This window comes from Chiroxiphia lanceolata, chromosome 5, assembly GCF_009829145.1.
Source record: "Chiroxiphia lanceolata isolate bChiLan1 chromosome 5, bChiLan1.pri, whole genome shotgun sequence".
Taxonomy (NCBI): Eukaryota; Metazoa; Chordata; class Aves; order Passeriformes; family Pipridae; genus Chiroxiphia; species Chiroxiphia lanceolata.
Genome location: NC_045641.1, coordinates 57,691,279 through 57,705,262, shown reverse-complemented (window position 1 = coordinate 57,705,262; position 13,984 = coordinate 57,691,279). Strand labels below are relative to the sequence as shown.

The 13,984-nt window shown below is 46.0% G+C and overlaps 1 protein-coding gene across 1 annotated transcript in view; it reads right to left on the bottom strand.

Annotated features, from left to right (window-relative positions):
• Window positions 1–13,330, bottom strand: part of AKR1D1 (aldo-keto reductase family 1 member D1) — a 35,093-nt gene extending 21,763 nt beyond the window's left edge. Inside the window, exon 1 of the mRNA XM_032689077.1 lies at window positions 13,000–13,330. Within this exon, the coding sequence (XP_032544968.1) occupies window positions 13,000–13,092 (93 nt within the window). The 5' untranslated portion in view covers window positions 13,093–13,330. The remainder of the gene's footprint in view (window positions 1–12,999) is intronic.
• Between the last annotated feature and the right edge of the window lie 654 nt (window positions 13,331–13,984).

Genomic DNA, 13,984 nt, shown 5'->3' with positions numbered 1-13,984 from the left:
TGTGTTTAATCCTTCCAAGTCCTGCACTAATAGGCTGTGGTAAACTGTGCTGATGAGTTGCACAGGCTAGTCATGTTATGGTATTGCTGCTTTTTAGAAGTGTTTCCTTAAATGTCATATCTTGTTCCATTGTTTCCTGACAGACCATACTAAAGTTGGATGACTCAGATCACCACTGCTCATACGTCTTTCTATCACAGAAGGTACAAACCTGGATCTTTCCCCTCTACCTTGCTGCTCAGCTTGAGGTGTTTTAATCTCTTCTGTCTTTCATGGAATTAAAGTCTTTAGTAGTGATCAGATCAGAGATTAACAACTGAAACCCAACTTTTATTTGAGTGTAGATAGAAGTTTATGATATGACTATGTTGTATAAGGACCGGCACCACTCCAACCACAGCACCTGGTAGAGCAGTATCTCCCAGGCTATTTGGCCATGGAGCAGCCACCTTTACTTTGAATCCCAGACCTCTTCCTTCTCCTTGCTGCAGGTTATACTCACTAGGGTCTGCTATCTAAAATGCAGTTGCCTATGCTGTCTACGCATTCCAGGTAGGCCTTTATTCTTGTGCCATTCCCAAATAAGCAGGGCTCACATATAGAGAAGTAGAAATACCAGATGAGGTACTGAAATGTCTCCATGCCATAAACTCTTTGTGCTCTGTCAGTAGTAATTCAGGACTCTTTGGTTTTGGCCTTAAGACAAATCTTTGCTTTTTATTACTTTTTATCTAAGTGTAGATAAGAGCTATGCTTGATCCTTAGCTATAATTAATGTTTCAGCTTCTAATCAGTGTGCCCTACAACTATGCCACTTTGATCAAGGACTTGTTTTAGAACTGGAATTTTATAACCACTTGTACACTGTAAGTCAGATATTTATCTTCAGTGTTCTTGCAGTCAGTCACTGATTCGTGCCAAAAAAGGTACTAAATTTATCACATGTTTTATGATAAAAGAAAAACTTCTTGATTGACTAGAACAATTTGCCCCATCACTAAAAAATTTCTTCTATAGCATCTATGTTAAAGATCATAAAGTTTAAGGAAACAATACACACAATTATTCCCTCTCTCAATCAATAGCTTGTAAACCTGCTGATTTACCACCACACATGGCAGATTAAACCAGTATCAGTTTCCTTCAGGCTCCATGGTGAATAAATGGAACAGAAGGGATGGGGGAACAGACTCAGATATGCACCTTCACTGGAAGAAATGAAGCAGCAATTTGGCCCCTTCTCCATAGATGAAGTAGCCAACTGGACAGTTACCACTTTCTGTGAGTCTGAAAAAGCAATGTGCTTCATCAGTCCTGTCTGTCTGAAAGGGTCTGCTCTCTTTTTCCTCTGAGACCATAAACTTTCTTATTTTTTAATGTTTATTCCAGACACCTTCCATCACATCCCATTTTGTCAAAAACTCTTTTCCCTACCGTAGCAAATGAACAGTTGCAGTTTTGTTCATGATTGCATATGACCAAGCCACAGGAGAATATTTTTGTGCAGGCATACCCATGAATTTTTCTCTTCCCTCTCAAGTAGAACAGTATTTGCTCAGCAGTGTTAGTGGTTTTCCAAATTATTACTGTTATTTAAGTGTCACAGTTCAGCTGCCCTCCAATTCTTTTGCTTTTTCTACAGCATCTTTTTCTGGTCAGCAATTTCCATTGGCTTTCCAGTTGATTAAGAGGGTTATCTCCAAAGACAAAGCTAACAGCACACATTGGTGGTAGACTTTAATCTTGCAAAACCACACCCCTGCTTGTATGTCTTAACATCACTATTGTAATTTATTCTTTGTTAGTCCACACAGTAAAGGAAAACAGTCTGACTCAGCCTCCCAGATTCTGCTCTGCCTTGTTTCACATGCACAGCTTTATGGAGTTGCACCAGTGTCAGCAGCATATGAGAGCTGAGGAAGCAGCACTTTAGGGAAGTGCTTTAGGGGAAGTGCCCTTTACCTTAGTCCTGAGCATTTCACCTGGTTAGTGCAATGTTATCCAGTCCCTCAGCTGGAAATAACAATCCTAGGAAGAAAAGCTTGAGGTGTTAGGAGACACAGGGCCATCTCCTGGAAAAAATCTGAGCTTAACTGCAGCAGAATTATACAAGAGACCCAAACCGTGGGCCAAGTGCAGTCCTAACCTATAATTTAAGATGTGGAGCCGCTGTTTAGGAATCTTAGTCAGCTAAATACAGGAAGGAGAAAGTAGGTACATTCCTGGGCTCAGAGCCTCCTTCACCAGAGCTCGGCACTCACACACAAATTCTTATGCAAGTTTCTAGAAGCCCAATTGCTTATTTCCATTTGCCTGTTTTCCGGACAAACTGGCAAGAAGGATTGGCTGAAGATGTTAGGAACAGAGCATAGAAAGCATGTGTACTGAAGGCACTGCAGGAAAGCACAGGTTGAGTTTACAAAGCCAGAGGATATGAGCCACACAAGGGTACATTCTTAGAATTGTTTAACCTTGTAAAAGAGAAGCTGTACTGTACACCTCTTTCTTGGAAAATGCAACCGCCAGCACATCCCTCTCTCTCAAACACAGGAAAATCTGGCTTTCATCCTCCGGAAGCATTGGCAGCCACCATCCAGGAAGCACAACCCAGCAAAGGGTTCTCTGCAAAAGCAGGTATAGCTGGGAATGGAGGCAGAGAACAGAGCTGAGAGCCACAAGCTGCTATGCTGGCCCAGAAGTTTGCTTTATGTCATGCAGTGTGTTGCCTTGGAAGGTGGAGGACAACAAATACGGATTCCTAGAGAAGATGGGCGGAATGGTGACACTTGTGGCCCTGCATCACACTGTGAATGAGCATGAACAAGGGATACCTTTCTCCTCTAACCTGATGCTCTATCAGTGGACTAAAGCGTGAGGTTTGTCCGTACAACAGAAATTAGATTGCATAACTGTAGATTTAGCATGTCTAGAATTCCTCTGACATTGTTATTCTAGCATTTAGCCGAAGCTGTCTTTAGGAAAGCTTTATTATTGTAGCTGGCAGAAGTTGCTGGAGTTATTTTTATCACTTGATTGCAGAATCCTCAGTTTTAGGATCGCTGCAACTTTTCACTTGATGCAAATTCAGTTTATGCAAACTGAAGCTAAAGAGCTGCCTTTCCTCTCTGCTGGCAGCTAGAGGATTAAAGCAAACCAGGCAAATGATGTGCACGTGGGTTCCCATGCTTGCAGTGCTAGTGGAGTGGACCGAGAAAGTTTCCTGAGGAGCCGGAGGACACAATAGCCTGCTGGTAGGCCCTGGAAAGCATGAATCTAACTGGAAGGGTGGATGTTATCAAAACACCCTTCAGACAAGAAATGCAATCACAGGGATGTGTGAGGTACAAGCGGAAGGCAAAGCACCAGCTTGTGCAATAAAAGAGAAGAAAAGGTTGCCAGTAGTTCTTCTGCTTCGTTCCCTAGAGTTAAAGGGGAGAGGTTTCTGGCGCCAGTTCGAAGACGTGTTTGCAAAGGCAAATGTAAAACTTGGGGAATTCCACCACCTAGTTAGCTGAACCAAAAGAAGTCAGCTTTGATGAAGCCTAGAGAGTGCAATGTTTTCAAGTTTTGACAAATCTGGCCTCTTAGGTCAACCAAAGAGACAACCCAGATGTTAGCTTCCCACAAGAGCTGCAAGAACATGCTTATGCTGTTCTTTGGAGGACTGTGGGGAACCAGGGACACATGGGAGTGTACAGCCATATTTAACGTATGGAGTCAGTCTGGGACATTTTAAAAATGGAGCTTTGCCTGGAAAATTGGGCTTTAAATGTGCTTGCCAAAAAGCATATCTCTCAGTTGCGGTAATTCCAATTACTCACTCATAGGGGTTCAGCTTTTCCCCTCTTCCATAGTGCCAGTGATTCCCTGTCCCATCTTCTGTAAAACAATCTTAACTTTTATTTAGATAGGAGGGCTTTCCCTGTCGCTCTTCAGCAGGGTTAAAAAACCCAGTATGTTTAGAAAGGCAGAGGAAAAGACAAGAAAAAAATTACTATTTTTTTGGTGTCAGTATTTGGCCTTAATATCATTGCATTGGTAACAGCTAGCTTTGTAGTTTTTGGAAGAAGGGTGTATTGAAACAGCTATAGTCAGTGCAGTACACAGCTATGGAATGGAAAAGATCTGTTCTCTGTTTGGTTACTTTTCAAGCAAGAATCCTTGTGGCTGGGTTTGAGTAATGCTACTGTCCTAAAAGCTTATCTGGATTAACCCTCTATTAATTTTGGATCTGGACTGATTGAACACTACCTTATGTCATAGCTGGACATGTACCTTGGTGGGTGATGCTGGCACCTGATATCCACCATCCAAGAGCTGTACTGACCTCCAGACAAAGTTGTCATCTCCTAAATGTCACACTGCTCCGAGAATGTTTTCCTCTGGAGCGCTCTTGCAGTGTCCAAGTCTGCATGTCTTGGTACCACGTCTTTGGGAGCCAAATGATGTGGTGCCAGCTGGGCTGTAGGAGCCAGGCCACCTGCTTGGAGTAAGCAGGCATCACTACACAAGGCCAGGCAATTATCTGGCTCTCAGAGGTTTCATTAGTAGAAGTCTTCTGCTCTGCAAGGGTGTATGCCTCTTGGTCCTGGAGTAGTCTGAAAGTGTTTTCATGCAGCAGCTGAGATGTCAGCATAGGTTGGAGGTACTATCTTTTTAAGAAGAGGATTTTTGTGGAAGGCTTATAATTTAAGGCATTCTCAGGTGGTAGGGATGGGGGGGGGGAGGAAAGAAGTCATTCTAAGCACAATCTACTCCTCAGAGCAAACTAAAAAATCCCCCATTTTCCAGGACTAGCAATTTTGTGGCCATTTTGCTCAGAAGTCCTCCATAGGTTAATGAACAATGTAGCTAGAAAGCTAGTCTTTCATTCATACTCATCTACAATGCTGGGCCCATCCTCATTAGGAATTTTACATGTTGACCACTTCAGTAAGTGCAACACATGATTAGACACTAATTATGTTCACAGCTGGAAACAGAAGCCATTGGCACAAAGTAGAGATTAGTAATACTGTGAATTTGTTTTCTATTAAGCTTCAGGTTTCATAGAAATAAAGAACCACAGAGATTTCGGCAGAGAATATATGTGGAGGTAAATGAGCATTTTGTAAATTCAACAGTGTCTTAAAGCCATGGGTTTTGTGCAAAACAAAGTAATAAGAACAAAGCTTGTGTCCTCAAGAATGTTGGGGACAAGAATCTTTCCTCCAAATTGACAGAAAGCGGTAAGCTATTTTGCCAAATCCAACTTTAAAATTTGAAATTAATGGTTAAAGTACAGTTCTTACACAAAAGCCAGAAGTTCTAGAGTCTGCCATGTTTCAGAACAAAAGCATCTACCTTTTCTAATTACCTGATTTTTCTTAGTTTTTTTTCTTTGTCTTAGTTTTCCTTTCTTAATGAGATAAAGATGCAACCTTTTATTTATGAAAGCCAAAAACATTCCATTGTATAACACAAGTTTACAGAGAGGTAGCAAGAATTGAGGCACCAAGAGATGGTTGTACACAGGAGAGGAGAGGTCAAGAAGGCAAAGTGTTGAAGACATAGAAATGGAGAAAGACTGCTCCAGTGGCAGAACAGAAAAGTTGTATGGCAGAGGAGAAAGGGAGAATGCAAGATAAATGAGCTCTGCTTTTCAGAGGCAGTAAACATGCCATTAAAGCATACATAAAAGGGATCTTTAAAATGTGTCATGCAACACTGAGTTTTTAGAGAAAGGCATTTATGAAATCAGAACTTGTTGGAGACCCTTTAGATTATTCTTCTAGTCTATACCCTCATCTCTTTGCTATAAAAAAATCCAATCTGTGAAAGCACTATCTTATGTGTGGAAGGATTTATCTTATTTCCTGGCATATTTTCCATCTCTGTAGCAAACAGCAGGAATGGATTAAGGCAATACTACAGCCCAGAGTCACTACAGTGTCTTGAATCCTCACACAGGCTCCTGCCCAAGAGCCATATTGTTCTGCTGCCTGCTAAAAGCTGATGCCTGCCACTCCACCTCCTCAAGCCACCTGGGGATCAAATACCTAGGCATCCTGCCTTCATCTGCTCTTGGCTACCGCGTCTTGCCAGTAACTGACTTAGTAGAGGAATAAGGAATAAAAACTGAGAGATTAATCAATGAGGGCATCACTCAACACCAGGATGCCAGCCACCGAAGGAAAGGCATGCCATCTGCAGTCTGTGCAAGCAGAATCACCTCAGTATGGTTTAAGTCCTTCAAGCATGAAACTAACTGAGTCACAACTTTGTGAGTAATCTGGCTACAGATATTTGGTTTCAGGACAAATATTGTTCAATGTGAAGGCTAGGCTGAGTTTACTAACAGGCAAGCAAGGAGCCCTCTGGGGCACATAGCAGATTAGGCACAGTTGTCTTCCTGGGATGCTGTAATTTATCTCCTTCCCTTCTGCCCTTGACTCAAGTGCACAAATCTCCATTTGGAAGCACGGTTTTAGGATATCCTCAGACACCAAGGGAACATAAGGCTACCCTCTGAAACATCTCAGAAATCCCAACCCTGAAAGACCACATGTTGCTACGTGTCGGGTAGCTGTGGCTCTGCTGCTCCAAAGCCCTCCCTGAAGACAAGAAGAACTAGTACTGCATGAGGTAATACTGCAACTTAAAAACCAAATGGCTTGAGAAAGCCAGTGGTGGTTACTGAAAGGGACTCTAAAGTGCACAATGTCCTTTGGAAATGCTGGTCAGGGGATATGGCCCAACAACTTCAAAAAAAATTACTTTGTTTTGGGAGCTTTATTCTCCTCTTAAATTCAGGGCATAAATATGAGGTTCCGTAGCCAAATATCCCAGCTGACTCCCACAGATCTCTTCAAATCAGGTTCTCAATACTTTTTTAGGGGAGAAAAAGGCAAAATATTTCCCTGGCCTACTTCTGTGATGATTTTATGTAGGTTCATAGAGATCGTTTCAGTAGAGAGCTAATTTCTGACTCAGTATTTGCTGAGTTCAAGCACATATTCATGTGTAATCATTCACATTAAATGGATTGATGTATTTTCTTTACGTATTTATTTTACTAGCATGTCATGGGAAATAAGCTAAGGCTGTAAGAACACTTGGATATTAGGGCAGTCCCTGCTCTTAGCACTGCCTCTCTCATCTCTTTCAAGAAAAAATCTAGAAGCCAAGTGGGAGGTTTACCTCAGGAGGAAGACAATTAGTTGTCTGAGTTAGAGGAGAAATTTATAGGGAAAAGATCAAGAAGTAGAAGCCTTTAAGATTAACACTGTCTACAGAGATCTCAGATGTCACTTCTCCCTGGTACTCTCAATACATGCTCTATTCTGTAGCTTTGGGTCAGGCCAGGTGACTTTCTTTACAAGTCACTTGAAATCATTGCTGTCTCTAGCCGATCATGTTTCGGAAGCCAGTGATGACCAGGAGGAAAACGGGGAATTAAATTGTGTGTAATGCCTCCCTTGCTGCAGCTGAGAGATCCGGATCCCATCATGGGGACAAATCACTTATTATCTCTTTTGACTTAACAGTAGCCTACAGCAGCTCTGAAGGCAGGTAGCCTGCAGCAGGGGTGCAGCCAGCACCGTTAAGAGTGATTGAAATAGTTTGTGCATGCACATCCTTGTGTGAGGAACTTTTTGGCATAAATGGTCCTATGAGAGCACTAGAAGCTGTTAGACCTGTACAAGGAAAAGTTATTCTGTTCAGCTTCTATCTTGGGTGTAAAAAGTAATTCAAGGTGCCAAAACAGTGTTTTTACTTATGCAAGACAGATTTTTTTTACTTGGTCACTCAGACTGGATACAGGAGCCCTGGATGAACTTTTCCTCTTTCCCTGATTCAAACCAGCAATTTCTTCTTAAACAAAACCCAGACTGTCTGGGCATTCACAAGGGTTACTTTGTGGTAGTTAAAGATTTGGGGAAATGGGTCTCTCTCCCTCCTGGCTGGAGGCCATACCAAGTTCTTCAGCATCCAGAGCTGTGGGGCTGGTGGGCAGTGTGCTTTCCCATGGGGAGGGTGCTCCTCCTGCTCCAGCCTGTGCATGTTTCTTCTTGCCTCTCTCTAGCTATCACATACCCCACGATCATGTTTTTTCCCTGAGCTGTGTGATATGAATTTAATCCCCAGAGGCTGAGTGGAGGACTGAATCTGGTTTCCCACCACCCATGTGGATTTCCTTACCAGCGGGCTATTCAGGGAAAGGCAACTGCTACCTCCAACTGCTTTAATAATTCTTTGATTCCTCAGCTTGTACTGCCAGTGCCCAAAATGAAATGCTTTGCCATTTGTTTTGCCTGAAACTATTCCACAAAACTGCTTCCAATTTATGAATGGATTTGGCTACCTCAGAACCTCATTTTTAGCTAAGTTGCAACTTGCCAAAAGCCCTCACCCAGTGCTATTCTTGAATGCTTTGCCCAGTCTTATGTTTCAGAAGCAGCGCCTGTGTACAGTGTGGTTGCTACAACCTTCCCTCCAAGCCCTGTCCTCCCTCAGTCAAAACAGGAAGGTAGGAAAGGAGCTGTGGCCAAGGCCCCTTGACCTTCCAGGGAAACAGCAAGTATTTATGTGGAGACACCAGACTGATGATCTTAGCTGTGTTGACAAGGATGAGTTATAAAGTGAAGCAGGCATAAGTGCAGTTTTAACGAGGCATAGGATTTCCAGGATTTAGGAATGTTTTTAGCACCTTTACCCTCTAAGCCTGCTCATCCCCACATGCCATCAGCTTCCAGATGGGTACCGGTACCACTTGATGGGCGGAGCTGGGAACTAAGCATCAATGCTGGGAGATGTGGGAGCCCAGAGCGGGCTGATCTGGTTCTGCTGTAGCGCGGGGCAATGCCACAGGCTCATCGAGGGGGCTGTCCTCCTCTACCACCCTTCCCTGTGGGGCTGCCCTCTCCCTCCTCCCCCATCTACTTAATACCCTGGAGAATTGGGTCAACGGCTTGGAGGCCCTCAGGGAGGGAGAGCTGGACACACTGCATCTGCTGGAGCCTTGGCAGAGCCACTCCTCCACACGTGGGGTTTTGCCAGAAGGATCCACAGAGCCAGACAGAGGTAGAATTGGCCTCTAATTTTAAACGTCTGGAGTGCCTTGATAGTCCTGATTCACTGTTCCCACTGTGGTTCCCATCCAGACCCATGAGGAGAAGGGATATTTGGGAAAGGTAAGAGAGAATAGGGGAAGGAGTCAGTGACTGAGATTTCCAGTTTTTCACTTCAGTCCATCCTGGCTAGGATAAATAGCCTAGTTTATATAGTCAAGAATCCAATACAACTCACACATCTTCCACGTGTGAAGGAGAATGCAAATCCAACTTGAAGGCACTGAAATCTGCACCAGAAAGAAAACTAAGCTTTATAGTTATATAGCTTTAAAAATAAGGATAGGGAACACCAATTAAAGCTGCCAAAAAAAAAATCAGGTTCTTTTCTTGATAAACACCCCAAATTTATGACTAATTCCATGACCCAGTGAAGACTCTTTTCTTTTGTTAGCAAATGAGCTGATAGCCAATGGATTCATTGTACTTTCTTGCTGTGGTAAAGCAAAAAGAAACCCCCAACATTGCACTTTTCAGTCTCAAAGAATTAGCTGAATTGTCATCCTGACCTCCATTAAATCAGAAGAAAAGCTCTGTTACATCTAGAGGGAAAGAGCATTCAATTAAAATGAATCAGATTATCAAACAGACTTTTCCACAGTGGTCCAGCTCTGCTCCAGTTGACTGATGTACTACACTGAGTCAGTAAATTCATATGGGGGACCAAATTTCAGTCAATAGGTTTATTTTTTGTTCAGTGCTTCACAATCAGAGAAGCATGACTTATCTCCCAAAGTCGTCTTTGGGAGAACAATTAAGTTATTTAAGATGAGCAAGGCAAGCTGCTGACACATTTCAGTTTTGAAGGCACTGCTGTTCAGTTTATCCAGACAAAGCCTGAAACGTGAAAGCTGGCCTCCTGCCTTTGTTTTCTTGTAACCGACTGCCGAAGAAGCAGATTTCCCTGCTCCATGGCTAACTAGATTTGCCTCGTTTGCTTAACCAGTGAGCACATTCCTGCACTTCAGGAAGAACACTCCGGACTCATTACGAGCTACTGGGCTACAGCACGACATTGAGAAAACAGATTTGTTTTGGACAAGCTGCTCTGATGTGGAGGTGCCAGGGTGAATAACCTTTGGGGAAAAAAAAAAAAAGAAAAACAACAAAACCCTCAAAAACCTGCCTCCAGGAACAAGATGAATAATCTGACAAATGAATAGCTCTGTATTTTATATCAAAGCACAAAATGACTAGAAGTTGTGGAGATCTGACTCATGAGCAGAAATAGAGTGCTGGGGACGGCTTGAGCCGTTGCTACCACCAGCTGCCTGCCCCCACCGCTGGAGAATGGGTGGCTCAGATGCTGCTTCTTAAGCAATTCAGCCACAAAAGGCTACAGTTGAGCATTTTCAAGGAAACGTGTCAGCGCTAGTTTTTAGCAGCACTCGTTAAGATAAACCTTGAAACGGTCCCGAGTTGCTACAAAGCCTTTCAGCTCTTGAGGCAGGAGGAACTGGACAGACACTTTACCAGGCATCCCCGCGAAAGTCGCACCAGGCATAAATCAGTACTCAGCAAAGCAGCTTGTCCTAGCTAAGCGGCACTCCGCTGCCACGGCAAGGTGTTGATAGAAGCCTCCTCCCCGCCCCCTTTCCCAACCCTCTTATCAGTAAAGCAGCCTTTTTGAGATGGGCAAATTTTAAGCCCGTGACCTATTTAAACGTCCGGTCCCATCACCGACCAGCAGCGCAATTCTGCAACAACTCCCGTAGCACTCTGCTACTGCATTTCCCCAACTGCTCTCTGTGACAAGTTCCCCGACTCAAATAGAAGCCCTAATCCTAGTGTAAAACTCCAGCCTTGTACCTTCAGATAAACATACATTGTTTCACCTGGTCTTCTGAGAAAATGAGGCTGTGACAAGGGCCTTATCAGTGCTGCTTTCTCTACCTCTTCTCAGCTCCTCCTCCCACCCATAACTTTCTAACGTGTTTATCATGCAGAAAGAGAAAGACAGCTCAGAAAATCAAACTCCTACAAACGCGGGGGGAGGGAGAACGGGTGGTTGGGTATGTGCACCCATCCCCACTGAGGGTACAGTTACACAGCAGCTTCAATTGCTCTAAATTGGAGTTGCCGTAGCAATGCCTGCCCTGCCTGCATCATCCTGTCCTCCCCACCTTCTGTCAGCAGAAAACAAAGGAGGTACATGTGAAAAGCAAAAAGTCACTACCTGTGGCTGATTCTTCTGAAAACCAGCCCTACCTAAAAATTATTCATTTTGGTTGGTTGAGCTCCATACAAAGGCTACTTCAAACCAAATCGAGGATGAAGAAAACATCAGGATTTTGCAGGATAGGGGTAAAAGAAGCAGCACTGTTGTCCTGTTGATTTTAGGACAACTGAATTTCTGTAGAATGAATTCTTAGCAGGGTTATAGCAGCGCCGAGAAGCTGTCTCCAAAAGCGGAATTCCCACCCACCTCCCCTCTCAGCTCCGGCAGGTTACTTGCCGCTCTGGGCTCCCTGCCTGAGCCTTGGCTAATGCCACAGCATCGGACCACGGCTTGTCTCGGCTGCAGGTGGGAAGTGCAACAAGGCAGGAGCCGTGCTGCTGGCAGCTGCATGTTTCTCAGCTTAAAACTACCGTAAAATTGCAACTCGAGGGTTAGGGGCACAATACAAAAGTATGGAAAGAAACGCTTCAAGTTCACTTGGAGCTATTTTGTCTCTGAATTGTGTAACATTCTGCTTTGCTGCATTAAAACTCCTGTTAGAGACCTTTAATTTTGTTTCGCTAACCATTTTTCAAAGAATGCTCTAGCTGAAAATATCTTCAGAAAGCCTAGTGATGTGGGGGATGATGACCAGCCTCTGAAGTTGTGAATTCCAACTGATTCTCCCCATGTGAACCAGCGCTGTTGTCCTGGGGATTTCTTGCACTCTGTCCGCATCACTCATGCAACAGTGTTTTCTGAAAATCTTCAACACCGTTATTTATACACCATAGTACATTTAGCGGTTGGTAAATGGTTTTAATCAAGAGTTTTCTTTAAAAAGGTAATTGTAAATACCTGTGGTATATGGAGTCATACATATAATATTGCATCTCAACTGATACTATTACACAAGAGGGGTCTGGCCACGATGCCCCTTTTCCACCCCTTCAAACAAACAAATATCAGGCAGTTTAGGAGAGCTTTATAAGGCAGCGGCTAGCGAATTGCGTTTGCGCTCCCAGGTGCGCAGAGGGAAGAAGCATCAGGTGTGCTTCCATAGCCTCCACACAGCCGACCAGCTACGGTTAGACGGGATGCCTGCCCAGGACACGCAAAACCGAAGGATGCAGAATATTTGAAAGTGGTTTGGCCGCTGGCAGTCAGCTGTGGGAGCCGCAGGAATCAGAATGCAGGAATTTGGGTCTTTGTTTCAGGAACATTCCTTGGAAAGTGTCGAGGCCAGCTGCAAGACGGTCCGAAATCCCTCATCTTATCTACGGTCGGCGCAGGGAGCTACCCGGGGGACCCGGCGGGTATCGTCCCTCCCGGCTCCGGGAGACCGGGGGCTCCCGGCCGGCTTGCCGGGGAGCCGGCGCTCGCTGGGGGTCACATCCCTTCCCAACCCAGGAGTTGCTCTGCACCGCCCCGACCCCAGGTACCCCAGGACCGATGCGGGGCGGTGGGCGGCAGGGGCAGCTGCACAACACCGCAGGCTGGGCAGGATTTTTTTATTTCTTCCGATCTTTTCCTCATCTGCGCGCCGCGCACTGCCCACTCTGCTCACCGGAGAGCTGGGGCTTTAACTTTGCACGGGGAAAGGAGCAAAAAGAGAAGCAGCCGGGACGGAAGGAAAGGAGGAAGGTAGCCCCGGTTCGGGGGTCCGCAGTGAGGGCGGCCGCCACTTGCCCCCGCCAGCGGCGCGGGGCGTCCCGGTGCCCCCGGACTTACTTTCTGGGGGTCGGCGTAGGTGCCCAGCCCCAAAAGCGGGATGCTGTTCCCGTCGCTCAGCGGGATGCGGTGGCTCTCGGCTGTAAGGTTCATCGTGCCTGCAGGTAGGGCCGCCCCGGACCTGGGGCTGACTCCGCAGGGGGGCGGGAGCCTCCGCTTCACAGCCAACCGCGGCCCCTGCGCTCCGGCACCCACCGACGGCTGGACGGAGCGGACCGGCGGCGGCTCTGCAGGGGCCGAGGTACGGACTGCCCGATCCCGCCGCCGGGGAGCGCCTTTTTGGGGGGCTGAGCCACGTGTGCCCGCGGCTGCCCTCCACCGCACCCCGCCGCGCACCGCCCCGCGCCCCGCCCCGCCCCAGCCACCGCGGCCCCGCGCACCGCCCCGCGCCGGGACGGCCCCAGCGCGACCCCCGAGGTCAGGCACGGGCTGAGTGCGGGATAAAGGCTGCTCCACGTGAACCTAAAGGCGAGCCGGTGGGTGATCTGCACCCTGAGGGGCTTGGGGTGGTGCTGCTGCCCATTGCCAGGGACCCCCCCCCCGCCCCGCCGTGCCCGGAGCTACCGGCAGCAGGGCACCGACTTCACACGGTTTGGGGTGTTCGGTCTTGGAACTTTTCCCACAGAGGTGTAAAACCCGGGACAGTTTCCACCCCTCCTTTCCAGTGGCTGAAACCCACTGCTGTAGAGGTAAGGAGAGAATGAAGGAAATTCCAGATTGCTGAGTAGTTCCTCTGCCTCAGTGTGAGTCCCAGATTATGGTGAATGGGCTCAAGTTCCTCACTACCAGGTTCTGCTCCACTGTAGAAAAAATGTATATATTTCCAAATACTGATAGCCCAGAAAGGGACAATGTCCTTAATGAAATTCAACACATGGCTTTTACTCTTCTCTGATCCTCATAAAACACTCAGGGCCATCCATGCTTTTACACCACTCTGCAAGATGTACCCTGTCCTAACCCACCTGCTTTGTGTCCTGTATCT